We start from the raw sequence: 21,999 nt of genomic DNA, 5'->3' as shown, positions 1-21,999 counted from the left end.
ATCGGGCTCCCTGCTCGGCAGGGAGTCTGCTTCTCCCTCTCCCGCTCCCCCCTCTTGTGCTCTTTCTCTCCCTCACTCTCTCTCTCAAATAAATAAATAAAATCTTAAAAAAAAAAAAAAAGATAAGTGGATTTGATGTCTTAACCTGTGACACTCCACCCCAACAGAAGGCCCAGTGCGATGGTGGGGGAGGGGTGCAGAACAAAAGCAACCCGAGGCCTGTTGGGTGGACCCACCACTGCTCCTTCTGGTCCTTGCCTTTGAAATTACATTGGCCGACACTTGGCTTCTTCTGGGCGAAGGCTGGAAGTGCGTGGAGATCCTGAAATCCAACCACTTCATTTTTTGGAAGAAGAAAGCCGGGGGTGAAGGAGACAACCTCTTTCCCCTCAAAAATCCCCGAGAGAGAAACAATGAAGAGATAAATGCTTTCCAATGTGAACGTTTTATTTTGAGTTTTTCAATACACACATCTTACACTGCAGTTAAAACAAAGCTTAAGAAAAGAACTCCCCGCCTCCGTTAGCCCGGACTTACACTGGGTACCCGGTCCTGTGGCCGCCGGGGGTGATGGGCCGGCGCAGGGGCTCGTCGGCACTCTGCTGCACACTGGCCAGGCCCTTCCGCCTCGCCTTCCCCGTGTTCGTCATAATCTGGTGGAAGGAAAGAGGAGACAGGGCTGGAGACACCACCTACTTGGGAGCTGACCTCATAGTAATAAGAGGCTTTGCAAATTGATGAGGAAGGATCATGACATAGATTATTCAGATAAACAGAAATTGGGGAAAAAACTCGTTTAGGTTTGCATATTATACCATTTAGCAGTATAAATTAAAAAAAAAAATCAGACCATGGAAAAGAGGAGAAGAAAACAGTTTGAATAAATAATTACATCTCAGGGAAGACTGAGTTTTGAAAGTGAGAAGAAAAAAAAGATGGGCAGATTTGGTTTCATAAAAATTTTCCACTTATATATTAGAGATAAGCCAAATGAACAGGTAAACAACCAACTGGGAAGAAATATTTGCACATATTTAACAGAATGGAAGGTTAAGATTTTCATTAGATAAGCAGCTCTTACAAATCAATAAGTAAGGGGCGCCTGGGTGGCTCAGTCGTTAAGCGTCTGCCTTCCGCTCAGGTCATGATCTCAGGGTCCCGGGATCGAGCCCCGCATCGGGCTCCCTGCTCCGCGGGAAGCCTGCTTCTCCCTCTCCCACTCCCCCTGCTTGTGTTCCCTCTCTCGGTATCTCTCTCTCTCTGTCAAATAGATAAATAAAATCTTTAAAAAAAACAAAACAAAACAAAACAAATCAATAAGTAAGAGAGTAGAAGACGGAACAAAGAATTCAAATAGCTAAGTCACACAATAGAAAAGATCACTGGTAAATACAAGAAAAAAATGATTAACTTTACAAGTAATTAGAAACTACAACTTCATAAAAAAGGTGTCATCTTTCAATGATTATATGACCATGTAACTGGCTGGCAGGATAAAAAATGTTAGTGGCCCAGCAGGCTGAGTCATTTCTAAGTACTTTAGGAAGTAATCTGGTGTTTTATAACAGGAGAGTCATAAAAATGTTCACATCCTTGGGTGTAAATCAGAGGGAGAAGCAGGCTCCCTGCTGAGCCGGGAGCCTGATGTGGGACTCGATCCCAGGACCCTGGGATCATGACCTGAGCCGAAGGCAGTCGCTTAACCAACTGAGCCACCCAGGTGCCCACCTTGGGTGTAAATCCTAGGGAAAGAACCCCAAATACGGAAAATGTTAAATAAACAAAGTTGTTTGTTACAAAACTGTCATAGAGTAAAACTGGAATAACCTAAGTGTCTGGCAAGAGAGGAATAAATAAGTGAAATATGGCATATTCATTTGAAATATTAAGTGGCCATTTACAATGATAAAGACTAGGTTATGAAAAAATGTTTATTTAAAACATTTAATAAAAGGTTATAATACTGTATATAAATGATGCTTTCAATTAGGCTAAAAGCACACACAAGACTGGAAGGAAACGAACACTAAAATGCATCCAGTGGGAAGCAGGATAGCAGAACCAAGGGGAATTTTTTCTCCCCTTTATTTTCCAAGTGTTCTGTAATACGGTTAGATTATGTTCACAATTAAGACAAATGGTTTACAGAAGAAATGACTGTACAACCGGGGAAATGGAACCAGAGTCTGCACGGCACCAGTGTGGGCTGCCCGTCCGAGGTGGCGCCCCAGTCATACAAGAGGGACCACCCGGGAAACCGGGGGAGGGGGCACGGGACCTCTCGACACTCCCTTTTCAAATTCCTGTGAATCTAGAATTATTTGAAAATGAAAATTAAAAAAAAATGGCTTATACAACAACAAAAACAAGCCAGAAATTAAAAAAAACACAACAACTGGAATTACATCTTTGATTCCTTGATTTTTGCTGAGAGCTTATTTGGGTTGATCTCGTGTTTGAGGTAGGGAAAAGAAAAAAGGGGCCTCCCCGCGCTGTGGGGCCGGCTGCCAGTTAGGGGGATGGATGGGGTGGGGGTGCAGAGGGGAGGCAGTGGGAAGGGGAGCAGGGCCAGAGGACAGAGAAGGTGCCTTCAGCCTCCGGGGAGGAGACGGCACATGATCAGCCTTCTACAGAAGAACTAAAATGCAGTCCCACCTCCCCTTATGTCTCTTGTGTGACCCGCAGAGGAAGGATGCTTTAACTGCAAGCCCGTCACACTGCCGGCCCCCCTCACTCAAACTCCCCGTCGGCCACGCTGCCCTGTCCAGTATCGAGGCTCAAATTTACAGGCCGAGCTACTCATCAGGTGAGCAGGTGCCTTATGTCCAACCCTCAAACGAACCTCCAGAACACCCCTGCTTCTCTTTCTCCCTCCGTTATGCCACCCGGGTCTTTCCAAAGAAGGCTCAGAAGGTGGGGTCTTAAGGTACTGGACCAGGGGACACGGTGAGTACGTGCCTTCTTGCTTCCTTGTCCTCCACGCCGTGCTCCTTCTGAGCTCGCCCTCCCAACTCCCTCCTAGGGGACACTTACATGTGAGAGTGTTTCAGCCTTTGGAAAACCCTGTCAGCCATACCATTTTCTTTTCTTTTCTTTCTTTTTTTTTTAAGATTTTAAGTAATCTATAGAACCAACATGGGGCTTGAACTCACAACCGGAGATCAAGATTCACGTGCTCTACGACTGAGCCAGCCAGGCGCCCCCGTCATACCATCTTCTTAAAACCCTATAGGCCTAGGGGCCCCTGGGTGGCTCAGTCGTTAAGTGTCTGCCTTCGGCTCAGGTCATGATCCCAGGGTCCTGGGATCGAGCCGTGCATCGGGCTCCCTGCTCGGCGGGAAGCCTGCTTCTCCCTCTCCCACTCCCCCTGCTTGTGTTCCCTCTCTCGCTGTGTCTCTCTCTGTCAAATAGATAAATAAATACAATCTTAAAAAAAAAAAACAACCTTATAGGCCTAGGAAATAAGGTGGGTGGTATTTGTGCTCTCCAGGGGATGAAGAAACCGAGTCTAGCCTGTGGGTCAGAGTGTCTGGTCTGTTACCCAGAGGCCTGAGGAAAGGTCCTTGGTGAAGAGGGGTAAGCACGCAGGACCCAGCTCCGTGCGGGGCACACCCGGCGTCTCAAAGCAGCCATCTCCCAGAGGGCCTGCCCCCTGCTCACCTTATGACCTGCTGTGCCTTCAGGGTGAGCCACGCGGTAGCCCACGAGGTCTCCAGGCCCTTCAGTTTCAAAGCAGCCTTTTGGGGCTGGAAAGATCTGAAAGGAAATCTAGTCCAACAACCTGCTGACTGTACCGAGTTCCGCAGAAATGCCTCAGGGGCTACTGGGAGAGAGAAGAGAATGGGTTCCTGGCAGCCACCTTACTTGTTCAGAGGGACTCAGCCTTCATCTGTGTGACAGATGGGGGGTTTTGTTTGAAAAAACGTTGTGCTACTAAAAAAAATGGAGCACATGATTGAGCAGAATGTAATTTTTTCAGTAGTAAAAGATGTTCAAAACATGTCAATTTAGGTAAAAAATGTTATTTCCCATTGACTAGTTTTCAAGGATTGGTGAATCACAGAAAGAAATTGTGACATGCTAATAAAACAGTATGAATTTTTATAAGAAGATATAGGTACTCTATCTCTCTATCATCTATCAATCCACCCACCCATCCACCCACTCATCCATCCATCCATCCATCCATCCATCCATCTATCCATCCATCCATCCATCCATCCATCCATCCATCCATCCATCGATCCATCCATCCATCCATCCATCCATCCACCCACATAGAAAATAATATGGGAGCTGGAGCAGACACTGTTTGCTGCCCACCCAATATTCATTCTCTCTTGACTAACAGTACTCTGATTTTGTTGGCAAAGAAATGTTTCTACTTAATTTGAGAGAGAGTGAGAGAGCACAGCACGGGGAGAGGCAGGGAGAGGGAGAAGCAGGCTCCCCACTGAGCAGGGAGCCCGACGCAGGGCTCGATCCCAGGACCCTGAGATCATGACCTGAAGGCAGACGCTTAACCAACTGAGCCACCCAGGCGCCCCCAAGAGATGTTTCTACTTAAAAATAGTCCCTTTCCCAGACTTCCTTGCAGCTGGGGGTCCTGTGACCCAGTTCTGACCAGTAAGAATGGAGTGGAGTGGCCAGCTGCAGCTTTGGGGACAAGCACTGAGGGGGGCAGATGTGGCCGGTCTGCCTGTTTGGCCCTCTTCTTGACTTTCTCATGGATCTGTGCCAGGAGCTGCATCGGTTGCCTCATGACCCAGAGGCGACACAGTGGGAATGAAGGGCTGATGCGCGCAGGCAGGACTGCCGCAGAGCCGATGAAACTGGAGCTTCAAGGCCCAGAAGGGGCCCTCGCAATGTGTTCATGTAGTCATATGTTTTTGTAACATTTGCAAAAGGAGGATATTTTAATTGCAAGCACTTACTACTGCTGTTTTTTTCTACTTTGACTTCCCTTCTGCTGTTTCTTCCTACTCTGACTTCCCTTGTCACACTTCCTGTCATGTTGGTGACATGATGCTAGAATTTAGGACTTAGGTAAGGGGATGCTGAGTCCAGGTGACATTTAATGTGGGTTTCCTGGGATATATTCATAGGATTCCCACTCACTTCGGTGCACAGCCAAACAATTGCTAGCCATCCTGGGGTAGGAATGGCTTCTAGGAATTCCCTATGTTGTCAGAGTACTTATGAATAATCAGCATGCAAGAGAACTCGAAATACCCCCAAATCTTGCAGCTTATTTGTGGAAGAAACTTGAGGATGGTGTTCTCAAATTTAGCGACAATCCTAAAAATGTACACAGCTTTACCAAAAACTAAATGTGAGGCCAGAAGATTTTCTAATCTTGATCAAGTTTGACTAAATCTGATCAAATACGTTACAAGAAGAACTAATTTCCTTTTCCCTCTGTAGAAAACATTACGAACTCATTGTCATATAGTAGAGGCAATCAAAGGCACAAAACAAAAATAAACAAAAAAGCCCCTATGAGTTATGCAAAGCAGCTAATTAATAAAAACACTATTTTTCTGTCTGTGGTATCTGTCAATTCTTAAAATTTGAATCCACTGTGATTTATTTTCTCATTCTCATTCTAAAGTAGGTGTTCACTTTCATAACTAGCTTTGTATTCCTTTATTTAAAGAAGGCCTCCCCCACTTGGGGCGCCTGGGTGGCCTTCGGCTCAGGTCATGATCTCGGGGGCCGGGGATCAAACCCCATGTGGGGCTCTCTGCTCAGCAGGAAGTCTACTTCTCCCTCTCTCTCCTCCCCTCCCCACTGCTTGTGCACTCTCTAGCTATCTCTCTCTCTCTCTCAAATAAATAAAATCTTTATTTTTTTTTTTAAGATTTTATTTAGTTATTTGACAGAGACACAGTGAGAGAGAGAACACAGGTGGTGGTGGTGGTGGGGGGGAGTGGTAGAGGGAGAAGCAGGCTTCCCAGTGGAGAGGAGAGCCCGATGCGGGGCTTGATCCCAGGACCCTGGAATCATGACCTGAGCCGAAGGCAGACACCTAACGACTGAGCCACTTAGGCGCCCCTAAATAAAATCTTTAAAAAAAAAAATAAAGAAGGCCTTCCAAACCCTGTAAGCCGGAGGCCCCACAAAACCTGGGTCTTCCCTTCGTACTGACAGGCAGAGTGTAGAAAGACATGGACAGAGCCTGGGGTCTGATGTCCCCCAGTATCATCAGTGGGACGGATAAGGCAGGACTCTGCTATCTGCAGTTGACAAAGGAAAGACACGCCGTAGAGACAAATGGAAGAGAACAATGGTTATTATGGTTGTTTGTGCTGTTTACTTCTGACTTTTGAGTAATAAGCATTTCTTTTGTAACTAGAGAGAAGAGTACATGGGCCGTCTAACTAGCTCACTAGGTAGAGTGTGCAACTCTTGATCTCAGGGTTGTGAGTTTGAGCCCCATGTTCGGTGTAGACACTAATTAAAAATAAATAAATAGGGGCGCCTGAGTGGCTCAGTCAGTTCAGTGTCTGCCTTCAGCTCAGGTCATGATCCCGGGCTCTCTGCTTAGCGGGGAGTCAGCTTCTCCCTCTATCCTCTCACCTAGCTCGTGCTCTTCCTCTCTCGCTCTCTGTCTCTCAAATAAATAAAAAATCTAAAATAAATAAATGTTAAAAAAAAAAAGAATACAAGAAATAAACTGAAAAAGAAACACATTTATGGGGCGCCTGGGTGGCTCAGTCTTTTAAGTGTCTGCCTTTGGCTCAGGTCATGGTCCCAGGGTCCTGGGATCGAGCCCCGCATCGGGCTCCCTGCTCCGCGGGAAGCCTGCTTCTCCCTCTCCCACTCCCCCTGCTTGTGTTCCTGCTCTCGCTTTCTCTCTCTCTGTCAAATAAATAAATAAAATCTTAAAAAAAGAAAGAAAGAAAGAAAAAGAAACACATTTAGAATACTCGGGGGTTGGGGATTGTTTCCTTCTGCTTGTTCGGTTGTGTTTTCACACACAAGAATGGGGACTTTTAGTTCCAACTGATCTCCCGCTCTGCAGAGGGCACTGAGTCTTCACCATTAGGCAGGCAGAGCAGGAATAATGGATTGCAAAGTGATTAGAAAAAGCTCCAAAGTGGAGACACATTTGAAAAAAAAAATTGCAAACTGAGGCCTTTGCTTCTCTGGTTTTGGTTTTTGCTGCAGCGAAACAGGGCCAGCTGCCAGAGCCTCGTGCTTCTACCGAGGGCAGTGGGGTGGGGGGGGGCCTGGAGCCCCGCTTTCTCCGAGGGGCTCGGCCCTGCACCCGGCCAGCTGTGCCCACCGCCCAAGTGGCAAAGTTTCCATGGCCCAGACTGCGGCTTCAGGACCCCTGGGGGCAGGGGGTGGTGGTGATAAAGAGGCAGATTCCCAGGCGCACCTCCATACACATCCTCTGGAGGCAGGGCTAACCAGTCCTTCAGGCAGTCCCTGGAAAACTGCATGAATTTGGGCCTTCATTTGACAGGGGGAAGAAAGTGTGGAAAGAGAGTAATTAGCTTTTACAATCGGCATTCCCCCCAAACTGAGTCTGTGCTTAAAACTGAGACCGTACATGGGCGCCTGGGTGGCTCAGATGGTTGGGCGTCTGCCTTCGGCTCAGGTCATGATCCCACGGTCCTGGGATCGAGTCCCGCATCGGGCTCCCTGCTCCTTGGGAGCCTGCTTCTCTCTCTGCCTCTCTCTCTCTCTCTGTCTCTCATGAATAAATAAATAAAATCTTAAAACAAAACAAAAAAACTGAGACCGTACAGACATTATGAATATGTGACTCAGTCGGACTTCTCTCAATTTTCAAATACAGCATGCAATTCACTGGAAAATCGACAGCTCTTCCAGAAGGTGGCACAGCTTAGTGGGACAGAACAAGGGCAAGCAGGCTCAAATCAACTTGAGAATGTTCCTTACCCTTCCTCAGCCTCAACTCTCCTGTCTAGAAAAGGCTACAGTAAGAGAATTTCCCCCGTAGCTTGTTGGGAGGACCAAATTAAATGGAGTCAGATGTGTGAAGCAGTCAGCACAGGGCTTGCTTGGCCTGTGACATGTGCTGAACCAATTTAAGACACGCCTATTACGGTCGTTAAAGGTAACTAACAATAAGTTTAAACTCTGAAATAAAAACAAAAAACTGAGATGCTATGATAAATGTCTGTGCCCCTTTAACCAAGGCGACAAAGCTATTTAAATCAGGGCATTCTTTTTAGGAAGAATTAAATGATTATTCAGCATAGTATGGACGATACAAAAAAATTCAGAAATAACTAAGCAAGGAGAAGTTGGCAAATCATCAGTCTTGACCTGCTGACGGTCACGGCTTCGGGAAGAAGCAAGGCATGCTGCTTTCCACCAGAATTCCGAGTAAGCAGTACATCTCATGTGACCACTGCCACTCTCATGCAAGCTTAGGAAAAGGGACTTGTTCTCCTGTCGCCAGCTTTCTGAGCTCCCTGTGGTCTGCAGCATTTTCCGTGGCCAGGCTCTGTGGTGCATGGGAGCTCTGTATGCTTGCACTTGGGAGGGTGAGGATCAGCAGGGGGGCCGTGCGGGGAGGGGTGTGGCTACGAATGCCCAGCAGGGGGCGAGCTAAGGGGTCCAGGAATCCTAAGAATGGCTTCCTTCCAGCCCCCAACACCCTGGTGGGCTGCCGCCGATGCTCCCGCTCCACCCTCACCCCCCCACCCCCAACCAAGCCATAGTTTCCAAATCACTGGTGTCTACAAGAACTGATTCTTGGGATTACGGTACGGAGGTCTGGGGCGGGTCGTAGACTCATCTTTGGGCACATTCGAGGGTCTGGGGCTTTGAGGAACCCTGGGCTAGCCAGTCTCTGCCCACCCACTCACCACTCCTCGCTGTTATCTGCATCCCTCACCAACAGCACAGTTTCATTTGCTCTGTGTCTTCTTTTGTAAACTTCTCCGAGGTGACAGCCAGCTCTTCAATTTTCGGCATTCTGCTCGGTGTTAGGCAGATGCCATGAATTCAAGAAAGACTTTTTGAATGGTCTGATACAATGTTTCGAAAAGTCCACATCTTTCAAGTGATCTTGAGAAACCTCCAATCTGCCTGCTACATCAGAAGAGGTGGCGGGAATCATGACTTTTGGGCACACAGGCCCCAGTGAAATGCCTTCTATCTTTGGCAGGTTCCCCCCCCGGCACAAGCCGATACGACGCTGTGAACTTAGAGCCCTTGTCCGCCCTGGACCCCAAGCACAGCAAGTCAGACTTGTTGAAACTGGTGACCCCCACCCACAGGCTGGCAGGCTGTCCATTCCAAGTCAAGACTGGCTGACTGAGGGCGGCTGAGCCTGACTAACGGACAAAGACGGCAACACTGGCAGCGTATGGAGCCCCTGAGTGATGACTGCCCCACATGCACTTTTCTAATGAAACTTCCAAAATCGCTTCTACTATGAGACCCTACGGTGACCTGGTGCGGTGGGTTGAGGGGTGGCCCCAGAGAGAGATGTCCATGTTCTAACCCCAAGAGCCCATGAATGTGACATTCAGAAAAGCAGGCTTTGCAGATGTAATTAAGTTACATCTCTCTGAGATGAAGACATTGTCCTAGATGATCCTAGATCCAATGACAAGTGTCCATTTAAGCTATGAAAGAGAGAAGGGGAGGAGGCCCTTTGGAGACGGAGGCAGAGTTCAGGAGGGACACAGCCACCAGCCGAGGAACATGAGGAGCCATGAGAAGCCGGGGAAGCACGAGAGCCTCTACCCCAGGGCCTTCGCACGGGGCCTGGCTGTGTGGACATCTTGATTTGGGACTCCTGGCCCCCAGAACTGTGAGAGGATACATGTCTGGTGTTTTAAGCCATCCGGTTTATGCTCATTTGTTACTCCAGCCGTAGGAAGCATTGATATAATGAATTCTTTCTGTACGTCATTCGTATTCCTCACATCTCCACAGAAAGTAACGGACATCAACGAGACAAGCAAACATGCTGGACTCGGAAGCTTTCCTTCTGGGGAAAGGATAGTACATATACATTCAGGGGCTTTAGAGCTGCATGGAATGGGAGGATGACACCATTTCCAGATGCCCTGACACTGGGTGGCTGGTCCATCTGCAAGTTCTGCCCCTTTGAGCCTCCCCAAGCTGCAGGAGTGAGCTGGGAGTCCCAGATGTTCTGCATCTTGGGTTTTTCCTGTTGTTGTTAAAACTCTTCGCCATTAGCAACATAAGATCTCACCCACAGCATTTCACTGTGTTGAGGTGCCGCAAGTCATTCAGCTGGGCGCTGCATTTAGGTTTCTGTTCACCAAGCTGGGGGACGCCCTTGCTGACCCTCACGCACCTGCGTGGTTGCGTCCGTGGGAAAGTCCCCAGGGCGCAGGGCTGTGTGCCCCACGGCTGTGGCTCCCACTCTCCAAAGAAGCCCCACCGACTCACCTCTTCTGTTCTCATCTCCTGCCCATGAAGCAGGAGGGGCTATATTTACAAATGCACATCCTATCAAATGGAGCCCGGTCCTTCCCTGACAAAGCCAGTGCTCTTCCAAAGGAAACAAAGCCTCGTCAGGGCTCCGGACTCCCTTCGACAGCTTGGCACCCGACTGCCTCACTTCTAACCTTACCTGACCTAATGTAAACAGAGCCTCCACAGTCCATTAGACTCCTTCGACCCTGGAGACATGCTAAGGACTGTGACAGGCTATAGGCCTTGACCATGGCCAGAGGCAAGGGGTGGGTAATGGTGGCACCCCGGCCCAGCCTCCTTGGGTCATCTCCCTTCTTTCACTCCTACCCCCTATAGTCCATTCTCCATTATGCAGCCAGAGTGAAGACAGAAGGTCATATATTAAAACAAGTCAAATTGAGTCACTTCCTTGCTCCAGGACTCTCCCAGCTCATGCAGGCTAAAATCCCACACCCTTGCTTACCAAGCTCCCACAACTGGGCCTCTGGCTGTCCTCTAACCTCAACCGAAGCCCTATGACGGACAGCAGAGCACACAGGTGCTGTACTCCAGCCTGGGGCCCTGGAAATTCTTCAGAAGGTGAGGAAGACCAGGGCCCGTGACTGAGGAGACCAGTGCCCAGGGTGAGATGAGGAGGGCAGGGCTGGGGGCAGCGATGGGGAGGCACTTCCTGCTTCTAGTCACTCCTACAAGGCTCAGGCCACCTGCACCCACATCCTTTCCCTTCTCAAGTCACTGTCCTCGCTGGCCGATCGTTGAGAGACTGGCTCCCAGCCTTCTGCTCCAACCATAACCTGACTAATTTGAGGAGATGTCAGAGTCCATGTGACTGACCCAGTCAACCACCAGCTTCAGAATTCCAGGAGCTCCTTTTAATGCAGTGGCCTCCACTCCTGTGTGCTCTGCCGTCCGTCATAGGGCTTCAGTCCGACTGGCCCCCACCCCCGTGCAATTGCTCCTCCCTTCAGAAACCTTACACTCCAACATTCCACCTGTTCACTGACGTGCCTTCTGATCATGGTCTCGCGAGACCCCTGTGGGCCCTTGACACCGCCACACTCTCCTGGCCACTCGGCAGCTCCCTCCTGCCTCACGCCCTTCCTTATCTCACTAGTGGGTGGTAACCAGGGGCTCCCAGAGCTGGCTGAGCATCAGAGTCAGCGGGGAGCTCTCGGAGCTCAGATTATGGCCCCATCTAGGCCGTGTGACCCCACAGGCCTCTTGGATGCTCAGACTGACCATTCAATCCATCCTGAAACACTCCTCCATTCTGTTTTCCAGAGCACTACATTCTCCTGGTTCTGCTCAAGCCTCTCTGTTCACTTTCTGTCCTTCTCCGAGGCCCCTCTTCTTGCTCCCCCTCCTGACATCTGGTCTGCCTCTCTGTCCTCAGCCCCTCATCCTCTCCCCCTCCGCCCTTCGCTTCGTCAGGCAACCTCACGTGTGTGCTGACAACTTCCAAATCCGCTGCGCTCCTCTCTTGTACAAGATAAGGCGCACAAAATTCAGAAGCTGGACAGGTAGATGATTACCACTAAAGATGGGCACACCTTAGATGCTAGGAAGGCTCCGGGCATGTGCCCTCTAGTTTTATTTGAATCTCTTTCTGTTCACCAACAGCTCTGGAACAGGTGGCTAGGACCACAGTGCACTTCAGGGCCCCTGCAGGCAAACTGGCCAACACAGAACTTCTCATAAACACAGTATTGTAACAGACCAGACCAAACCATTATGTGTCATTGCAAAGGCTCAATGCATCAATGGCCCGTCTCTCCTTTGCACATCTCCCTCGCTCCCTCATGTGGTACTTACTCCCAAGTACTCCGTGGTCAGAAGCTTCTCGCCTGAGAGCTCTCCAAGCTGGGGCTGGATCAGCTCATCTTTGTCCAGATCAGCTTCCATAGTGTCATGGTCCTCCTGTTTCAAAGGACACATGGGGTGAGTGCTCTGGACCCCCGGCCACGCACTCCCAGAGAGCTGGCTCCCCAAGTGGGCACCCTCCATGGAATGAGAAGGCCTTTGCCCAAAGCTGGCAACTGGTGGGTTTGCATTTCAAAGGGCTTTGGGGGCAGTCTGTCCTCTGCTTATAACCTCTCCATGAAGATGAAAGGGAAAATGCCAGCCCCCCTCTTTCGGAAGCTGGGCACCTAGGGAGCACTTCCATGACCACAGGTGTGGGAAGGTTCAATAAGACACCCAGCAGTCTCTCCTAGCCATAGTTCTCAGAATTTCCCTCTGTGAGGTCCAGGTACCACACAAACAGCCAAGTCAGTCCATCAGTAACTATCACGTGCCTTCATACGCACAGGGCTTACGGGGCACATAAAACTTGTTCTTCTCTAATAGTTTACAGTCACCAAAAAGAGAAGAGCTATTTTGCTTTTGGGAAGACGGACTGGATATACTTTTCCTTATTCCTTCCACTAAATACAACCCCAAACACTGGACGTTATATATATAACATAAACAAAAGAGACCCTGAAAGATGGAGAGAAGGAGCAGACTGGTTAGGTCCCTGCAGACGCAAGGAATGAAAGGTGCTGAGTCCCCTGGGTTTCCGTTGTTCCTTACAGATTCCACACTTGGAGATGAAGAAGCCAGCAAGCCAGCAAGGTGAATGGTGAAGACGAAACCCCCCCCCCCAAAGCCTGCTCTCTCTAGCCAGAGGACCAGGAAAGGGATAGCCTAGCAAGAGAGAAGTTTTAGAAAATAACCAAACACCACAGAAAATACCATCACAACCACACCAGCAAGGGTCTCAGGGAGCCCAGGCTTCTACCCACACTGGGCTGTCATCAGGCACCCCCACATCCCCAGCTGGGGGGATATGAGAGAAGAGCAAGCAGGGAGGGGGGATTTCATCTACTGCGGTGCCCACCCCCAGGTGAGAGTGGAGACCACGTGGAGGGCCTAGCCTTCCACTTGACGGTAACGAGCTATCCCCCGCTCCATGCTCTGATGGTGTCAGAGGAGGCCTGGTGGAGATTCAAGGCCTTCACCACTGCCCCCCGTACCCCTGTGCTGTCAGGCGGGGCAACGTGGGCAACACTAATGAGGCGCTCCTACCTGTTCTGGTTAGGGAGATACTACTGGGGGCCTAGAAGGGATCCGGAACTCCCACGCTGCCCTGCAGTAGCAAGGGCTCTCCTCCCATCCCCCACCACCAATGGGTGTCAACAGAGGCTGAGTGTAAGTCCTGGACTTCTACTCACACCTGGCAGTAACGAGGAGAAGCCCCTGCTCCCCCTGTCAGAGCAGTGTCGAAGCAGCCAGCTAAGACAGAAGGCTTAAATTAGATCAAAAGTCTTTTTTTTTTTAAAGATTTTATTTATTTATTTGCCAGAGAGAGAGCGAGAGAGTGTGAGAGCACAAGCAGAGGGGAGCGGCAGGTAGAGGGAGAAGCAGGCTCCCTGCTGAGCAAGGAGCCCGACATGGGACTCGATCCCAGGACCCTGGGATCATGACCTGAGCTGAAGGAAGATGCTCAACTGACTGAGCCGCCCAAGTGTCCCTAGATCAAACGTCTTATAATATTCAAAATATCTGGGTTTAAATAAAAAAATACTCATCACACCAGGAACCAGGGAGCTCTCAAACTGAACAGAAAGAGACAATCAGTAGATGCCAACATCAAGTAACAGAGTTGCTAGAATTACCTGACATAGATTTTAAAGCAGTCATCACAAAACGACTTCAATGAGCAATTACAAACATTCTTGAAACAAATGAAAAAAATAGAAAGTCTCCAGAACTTTCTGGAGAAAGAAAAATAACAAAATAAACCCAAAGCAAGCAAAAGGAAGGAAATAATAAAGAGCAGAGCAGATATCAATGAAAAGGAAAGCAGAAAAACAGTAGAGAAAATTAGTCAAACAAAAAGCTGATTCTTTGAAAAGATTAATAAAAATGTCAAGTCTCAAGCAAGATCAACAAAGAAGGTAAAAGACACAAATTACCAATGTCAGGAATGAAACAGAAGATATTACTACAGATCCTGCAGATATCAAAAGGATAAGGGATTAGTATGAATAACTCTACACACATAGGTTTGACAACTTAGATAAAAACACAAATTATCACAAGCCTCTCAATATGAAATTGTGATATAGGACTACTCAAGTAATCTTAAAATTATGATTATGAAGGAAACTGCTTCATAAAAATTCCCTGGAAAGAAATCTCCAGGCCCACATGGTCTCCCTGGAGATTTCTATCAAGCTTTTAAAAAAGTAACACCAAGTCTATATGTCTTCAAGAAAACAAAACAGGAAGGAATACTTCTTAATTCATTTTATGAAGTTTTTATGTTACCAGAACCAAACAAAGACAGTATCATAAAAAGAAAAATACAGACAAATGTCCTTCATAAATAAAGATGAAAAATCCTTAATAATCAAGTTAAAAGAAAAGGGAAAAAAATCCTTAACAAAACCTTAACAAACAGAATAGAGGAACAGATCAATATGTTAAAAGAATTATATGCCATGACCAAGTAGGGTTTGTTCTGTCAATGCAATTTGGTTCAATATCTAAAATTTAAACACTGTAATCCATAAGATTAACAGGTTTGTGAAGAAGAAAAATCACATGAACATATAAATGGATAAAAAAAAATACAAAATTCAACAATATTCATGACAAAAATAGGAACAGAGGGGTACTTGATAAAGAGCCTATAGCTAATATTATGCTTAATGATGAAAGACTGGCTTTCCTCCTAAGACTGGGAACAAGGCAGGGATTCCTGCTTTGACCATTTTTTTTTTCCTTTCACCATTCTTTTCAACATAGTGCTAGAAGTTCTAGCCAGAGCAATAAAGCAAGAAAAAAAAAAAAAAGGAAATAAAAAGCATATAGATTAGAGAGGAAGAAATAGAACTGTCTCTATTTGCAGATGCCATGATTGTCTATGTAGAAAATCCCAAGGAATCTACCCCTCGAAAATCCTAGAACTAAGTGGGTTCAGCAAGGTCACAGGATACAAGATAAATATACAGAAATCAATTTCTTTTCTTTTCTTTTTTTTTTTAAAGATTTTATTTATTTGAGACAGAGAGAATGAGAGAGAGAGAGCACATGAGAGGGGGGAGGGTCAGAGGGAGAAGCAGGCACCCTGCCGAGCAGGGAGCCTGATGCGGGACTTGATCCAGGGACTCCAGGATCATGACCTGAGCCGAAGGCAGTCGCTTAACCAACTGAGCCACCCAGGCGCCCCAGAAATCAATTTCTATATACTAGTGATGAACTTAAATTAAGACACTGAAATGAAAAATACAACATCATTTACAATTGTTCACAAAAAATAAAAAATAAAATACTTAGGTGTCAATCTAGCAAAATCTGTATAGGATTTGTATGCTGAGAACTATAAAACACTAATGAAAGAAACTGAAGATCTAAATAAATGAAAAGACACACCTTGTTCATGAATTGGAAGACTCAACAGAGTTAAGATGTCAGTTCTGTTCAAAGTGATAATTGAATTTAATGTAATTTCTATCAAAATACCAGCAAGATTCTTCTGTAGATATATACAAAATTATTCTAAAATTTATATGGAAAGGGCAAAGGGACTAGAATAGCTAAGAAAATTTTGAAAAAGAATAAGGTGGGAAGAATCAGTATACCCAATTTCATGACTTATTATATAGCTACAGGTTTAAAGACTGGGTGGGATTGGCAAGAGGGACACACATATAGATCAACAGAACAGAACAGAGAACCTCAAAGCAGATGTACACGAATATGCCCACCTGATTTTTGACTAAGGTGCAAAAGCAATTCAATGAAGGACTGCCTTTTGATAAATGATACTAGAGCATCTGGACATGATAGGGAAAAAAAATGGACCTCACTCTCATTCTCATGCTTTATCTAAAAAGTAATTCAAAATGGATCATGGACTTAAATGTAATAGTATCCAATTGTTAGAAAAAACAGGAGAAAATCTTCAGGATCCATGGGTAGGCAAAGAGTTCTTATACTTGACACCAAAAGCACAATCCATAAAAGGAAAAAATATGATAAATTGGATTTTACTGAAATTTTAAAATCTTTTGCTGAAAGACCCTGTGAAGGGGACAAGAAGCTAGTGACTGGGAGAAAACAGAAACCACATATTTGACAGAGGACTAGTATCTAAATAATAGAACACATAAAACATTCTCAAAACTCAACATAAAAAGCCCAAACAATCCAATTAGAAAATGGGCAAAAGACATGAAGAGACTAAAGAGGATCTATGGGTGGCAAATAAGCACATATGAATGTTCAACATCATTAGGCATCTGGAGAATGTACATTCAAACCACACTGAGGTGTCACTCTGCATCTGTCGGAATGGCCAACATCAGAAACGCTGATGAAGATGCAGAGAAACTGGATCACTCCTACGTTGCTGGTGGGAACACAAAACTAGTTATAGCCACTCTGGAAAACAGTTTGGTAGTTTCTTCAAAAGCTAAGCCTACAACTATATACGACCCAGCAATTGCACTCTTGGGCATTTATCCCAGAGAAAGGGAAACTTATCGTCATATAAACATCTGTACATGAATGTTTACAGCAGCTTTCCTTGTAATGACTCAAAACAGGGAACGAGAGATTAAATGAGCTGTGGTACCTCCATAGAGGAGGTTCTGATACACACAGAACTGGGGCATCTCCAGTGACTTATGTTGTGGGAAACAAGCCATTCCTCATGGTTATAACCTGTATGATTCCATTTACATGACATTCTTGAAATGACAAAACTGGAAATGGAGAACAGATCGCTGGTTGCCAGGGGTTACAGAGGAAAGGGGGGTGGGAGGGAAGTGGGTGTGGCTATAAAAGGGACCCTGGTGGTCCTGGAAATCCTCTGGATCCTGGATGTCTCAATGTTCACGTTCTGGCTGTGATATTATACTATGGTTTTGCAAGATGTTACCCCTGGATGGAACTGGGTAACAGGGGGACCTGCAGTCCTCTTTCCCACTCTCTGCCACACTTCAGAGATGACGTTGTCCTTTGAGGTTAAACTATAAAGATCAATACGAAACAGACCAGCCCTTCACCTGACAGGAACTAAGGAAAGAATGTGTCTATGAGGGGAGCCGGCCATGGAAGTGAGAAAGAGGGAGGACGGGGCCCCGAGGAAGCTGGCAGGCCAAGTGCTGGTCCCGTCCTCAGGGTGTAGGGGTGCCCCAGGCCTGGTGCCAATGGTCCCTGAGATCATCTAACCAATCCTTCCCCTGATTCTTTGCCCACTCAACAACCTGTAATTTGGCTCCTCTAAACTTGCCAACAGGAAGAGAGAGCTCTATTCTGCAAACACAGTGTACCCTGTCCCTGTTTTCAAACTAACTTCTCGTCATTCTGGATGCCCCAGTCGTTTGTGAATTTGATTTGAGTCAGTTTCCAAGGGATCTGAAGGCTCACATTCCTGTGGGGCCTGCCTCTGGGCAGGGCTGGTGCAGGGTGGACAGGCTGTCTCTCCAAGCTCTCTTTAGCACAGAGGGATAATGCCATCTGCCATCACTAGGCAGTATCACGCAAGACGGGCTGTCTTAAGAAAAGGGGGTTTAGGGGCACCTGGGTGGCTCAGTCGGTTAAGCGTCTGCCTTCGGCTCGGGTCATGATCCCAGGGTCCTGGGATCGAGCCCCGCGTTGGGCTCCCTGCTCCGCGGGAGGCCTGCTTCTCCCTCTCCCACTCCCACTCCCCCTGCTTGTGTTCCCTCTCTCGCTGTCTCCTTCTCTGTCAAATAAATAAATAAAATCTTAAAAAAAAAAAAAAAAGAGAAGGGGTTTGGCTTATGGCCCCCAAAGGAGACCGAGAGGCAGGTCCCAGACCAGCACAGAGCCTTCTTTAACCATCAGCGCTGTCTTACTCGGGGCACGGGCAGCTGAGCAGATGTTCCTCTGACCACAGGCCCACTGAGGAACCCACCTTCCGTTGATTTCCACGGTACTCTGCATGGCTCCGTGGGGACGCCTTTTACTATGCTATTCTGTGTGGTGTGGAGACTGAGCCTGAGAGGAGTGACCAGTCCACAGTGACAGGCTGGCCTAGAGACCAGGAGTCTAGACTTAAAGCTGGGGGCAGCCGCTTTCTGCCCAGATCTTTCTGACTCAGCCACTTGGGACCTGCAGAGAAGACTGTGTCTGGAGAGGCCGTGGCTGAACGGACTGGGTCTTCTGAGGCCCGAGGGTCCTCACACAGGGCTGAGATGGAGCTCAACAGGGCATAGAGCAAAGAGCAGAGCCGCAGCGGCATTCCAGAACCCTCGGTCTCGTCCCTCTCCTTCCTGTCCCGTCCAATTCCAAACAGAGAGTCCACTCTTGCCCTGCTAGAACACCAGGTTCACGCGCAGTGTAAACCCCAGTCCTGACTCATTTTCCACGGTCAGGGGGGCTGCCTTCTCCTCCTCGTGCTTCGCTGAGGCTGCGGCTTGGCCAAGGGCTAGGGTAGCCGCCATCCTGAAATTTCACTCGGGGCTCCTTCAAGGTAATGCTATCTGCGAGGCCCTACCTGAGGTCAGCTCTGGGACAGCTAGGTACGAGTTATGGTGCGGCCATGGCTTAGCGTTTAGTTTACTAAAATGCCAACATCTTAGTGATCAAATAGTGTGTACATGATCGGATTATTTTAGGAAAGCGACTGCTCTCTGTGAACAAAAGCAGCAGGCTCTGTGGTCAGAGCGAGTGGCAGGGAGCTCTGGGCAGCGGGGTAGTATTTCAACCCTTTTCCAGGGGCTGAAGCCTTGGAGGCACGGGCGGGAAATGGGCATATAAAGCACAGTTTCACGGAGGGACTGGTGATACCCCACTTCCATCCCAGGGTGGAATATGAAACGTTAAACTAAACAAATGTCCACATTCCATTTCGATGAAAAAATAAACGGCCTATGGCTCACCTCAGCCAATGTTAGCCAGAGTTCTCTCTTTACCCTGGACAACAAGCACCTCTGTAAGACACTAGAAAATCAACCTATATACACACTAGCAAGTGCTGCTCATGCAAGATAAGCTTGATTTATTAACTTGTTCCAAAGCTAGTAAGAGGTTCACTGAAATATTTATTCAATATTCTTTTTTAGTTAAAACATGTTGAAGCTGGGGTTTTTTTTTTTTCCTTTTTCTGTTTTAAAGATTTTATTTATTTGACAGAGAGAGAGAGAGAGAAGAGCAGGGGGAGAGGGAGAAACAGGCCCCACGCAGAGCAGAGAGCCCGATGCGGGACTCGATCCCAGGACCCCGGGATCATGACCCAAGCCAAAGGCAGACCCGAGCCCAACCGACTGAGCCACCCAGGTGCCCCTGGTTTTTTTTTTTTATTACAACTACTTTATAGTTAAATTCATTGATAATGGATAGGCCCTCCCTAACCTCCAAAAACACAGGACGCTTTCTGCATTTGGTCTCTAATATATACAACCGTTAATGAAAGGGAACTCGAGTCGCAGCGCATCATGGGAGTGTGGGGCCAGAGAAAGCACCAGGGCACCACGGCCCATCTACCGACCACCTGGAGAATTGGCTTCCTCTGTCACAGCTGTCCACGGCAGCATGTGGACAGATACTCCGGTGTTTGCAGTAAGATTACGCTGGTGCACAATGCACGAAGGCAGGAACACGGAAGTGAAAAATCATTATTCAATTGACAGTTCTGGGTTAAGAAAGTTCTGTACTGAGGCTGGCATTCGGAATGACAGGGGTCTTGTCAGCGTGTCTCAGTTTCTCCATTCGGCGGATGAGATCATCTTGCTGCCTCCTTGAAAATCATGACTTCCTGACTGAGGACATTTCTTAAGTTCTCTGATTTTGAAAAGCCACATACTGCATTGACACAGACAACTCACAGCCCTGGTTTTCCTAAGAAACACTAATATCAGTAGAAGGGAAATGGAGGCACGTTAAGACTTCTGAAATGTAAAGAGCAAAAGTAAAACGAGCTGTACTCGTTGAGGTGGAAAATGCAATGTAACAAAGAGAAGCGAGGGCTTAATTCAATACTATTCAATCCGCTTCTAGCAGCACTTGCGAAACTGTGCAGAGGGAGGCTTGGGAAGGCAGAGGAAAGCACTAGATGCGGTGGGAAATGTAAGCAGAGAGCCTACCAGAAATGATGCTTGCTGATAGCGGGGCACTAGCTCCACTTTGAACGTTGGTGCCAAGTGGATTAAAACCACTGAGGATGTAGAAGAACTTTCTGAAATGGACAAACCTAGGAAGCATTCTCTGAAAACCAGAGTTTATGCCGTCCACCTGGGCAAGAGGCAACTACTTTCCATTCGTTTCACAGGTTTGGCTGGGAAGAATTTTACTCGCCCCGCATGCTCAAGTGCAAGTGCAAGCGTCTGAGGGTGGTGGCCCCCAGGGCCAGAAGGCACCGTGTGAAAACAGCACCAGCCACCCTAACTTTCCCCCTCTGCTTATGAATTCCAAACAAAACATATTTTGAAATCTACTCTGTGAAGCAAAGAGGTGATGGATAAGGAAATGGTTCAAGAAGAAATGCCTCAGAAGGGTGGGTTTGAAATACCATTGCTGGGAGGAATTTTAGTAAAATTACTGATCTTTATGTACTCGAGCAGAATGTATCAGATTACCAAAGGTACAGCTCGGCGATAACTGTTTACTTCCAGAAATTAAGAATGCCTCGTAAAAAAGGCACTTGAGCCGAGATGAATTTAGATGTTCTAATACGAAGCTTCCCCGAAGCAGCTCGGTGATCTTATGACACGACAAGAACTGGAGGCTTTAGATACATAATACTCCAGGCAAACCAGATTCTAAGCAATTGGCCTGAAAACAAAACGAAGGTTGACCACTAAATGCATTTGAAAACTCAGATTCTTCCAGATATAATGTGGAGAGCAGAATGTATTCAAGTGGTTTTACATACAACAAGTGAAAGTATTGAGTGTGTTTTCCACTTGACATAATTACAAGACTTCTACCAGCGGTTTAAATTTGAGACACTTTCTCAACACTGAACTGAATTGTAAATCTCACTCTTTGTAAAAATAAGGGAAAAACACTCCACATGGGAGAGAAAGGGTGGACCGAGGTGACCAGGCAGGCAGTTTAATCAATAGATTTCCCCATGGAATGGATCCTTTCCACTTCTGCAGCTCTGAGCGTGTGCCCAGGATTGCAGATGCAGGCAGGTCCTGAATCCTGAAGGACTCATCGTGATGCTGAGAAGTTGTTCTAGACAGCTACTTTCTCATTCACAGAAGGCATGCCGGGGTAATGACAGCTGGTCTAACCACCAGCCCAGTTCATAACTAACCACATGATAGAAACCAGTGAAACCCCCACACCCTTTACTTCCCTGATTCTTTTATTTTTTTTTTAAGATTTTATTTATATGACACAGACAGAGAGCAGGCGGAGCAGCAGAGGGAGAGGGAGAAGCAGGCTGAACAGGGAGCCCAATGTGGGGCTCGATCCCAGGAGCCGAAGGCAGACGCTTAACTGACCAAGCCACCCAGGCGCCCCTTCCCTGATTCAATTCATTGCTTTAGCTTCTCAGTTTGCTTGCTTATACTTTTTCTGAAGTCTAAGTGAAGATACATGGAG

At 47.2% G+C, this 21,999-nt stretch overlaps 1 protein-coding gene across 3 annotated transcripts in view; it reads right to left on the bottom strand.

Moving 5' to 3' along the window:
- Positions 1–533: 533 nt before the first annotated feature.
- The window catches only part of ARMC9 (armadillo repeat containing 9), a 117,377-nt gene continuing 95,911 nt past the window's right edge, over positions 534–21,999 (bottom strand). For 2 of the 3 annotated variants that reach the window (XM_021690332.1, XM_044913448.1), the window contains 2 exons: positions 12,247–12,351; positions 534–653 (listed from right to left, as the gene is read on the bottom strand). In XM_021690332.1, coding sequence (XP_021546007.1) covers positions 534–653; positions 12,247–12,351 — 225 coding nt within the window. The remainder of the gene's footprint in view (positions 654–12,246; positions 12,352–21,999) is intronic. The other variant, XM_044913450.1, reaches the window with a different exon arrangement.

The sequence above is a fragment of the Neomonachus schauinslandi genome, chromosome 3, assembly GCF_002201575.2.
Source record: "Neomonachus schauinslandi chromosome 3, ASM220157v2, whole genome shotgun sequence".
NCBI lineage: Eukaryota > Metazoa > Chordata > Mammalia > Carnivora > Phocidae > Neomonachus > Neomonachus schauinslandi.
The sequence above is the reverse complement of the archived record's forward strand: the minus strand, read 5'-3'. Positions and strand labels throughout refer to the sequence as shown.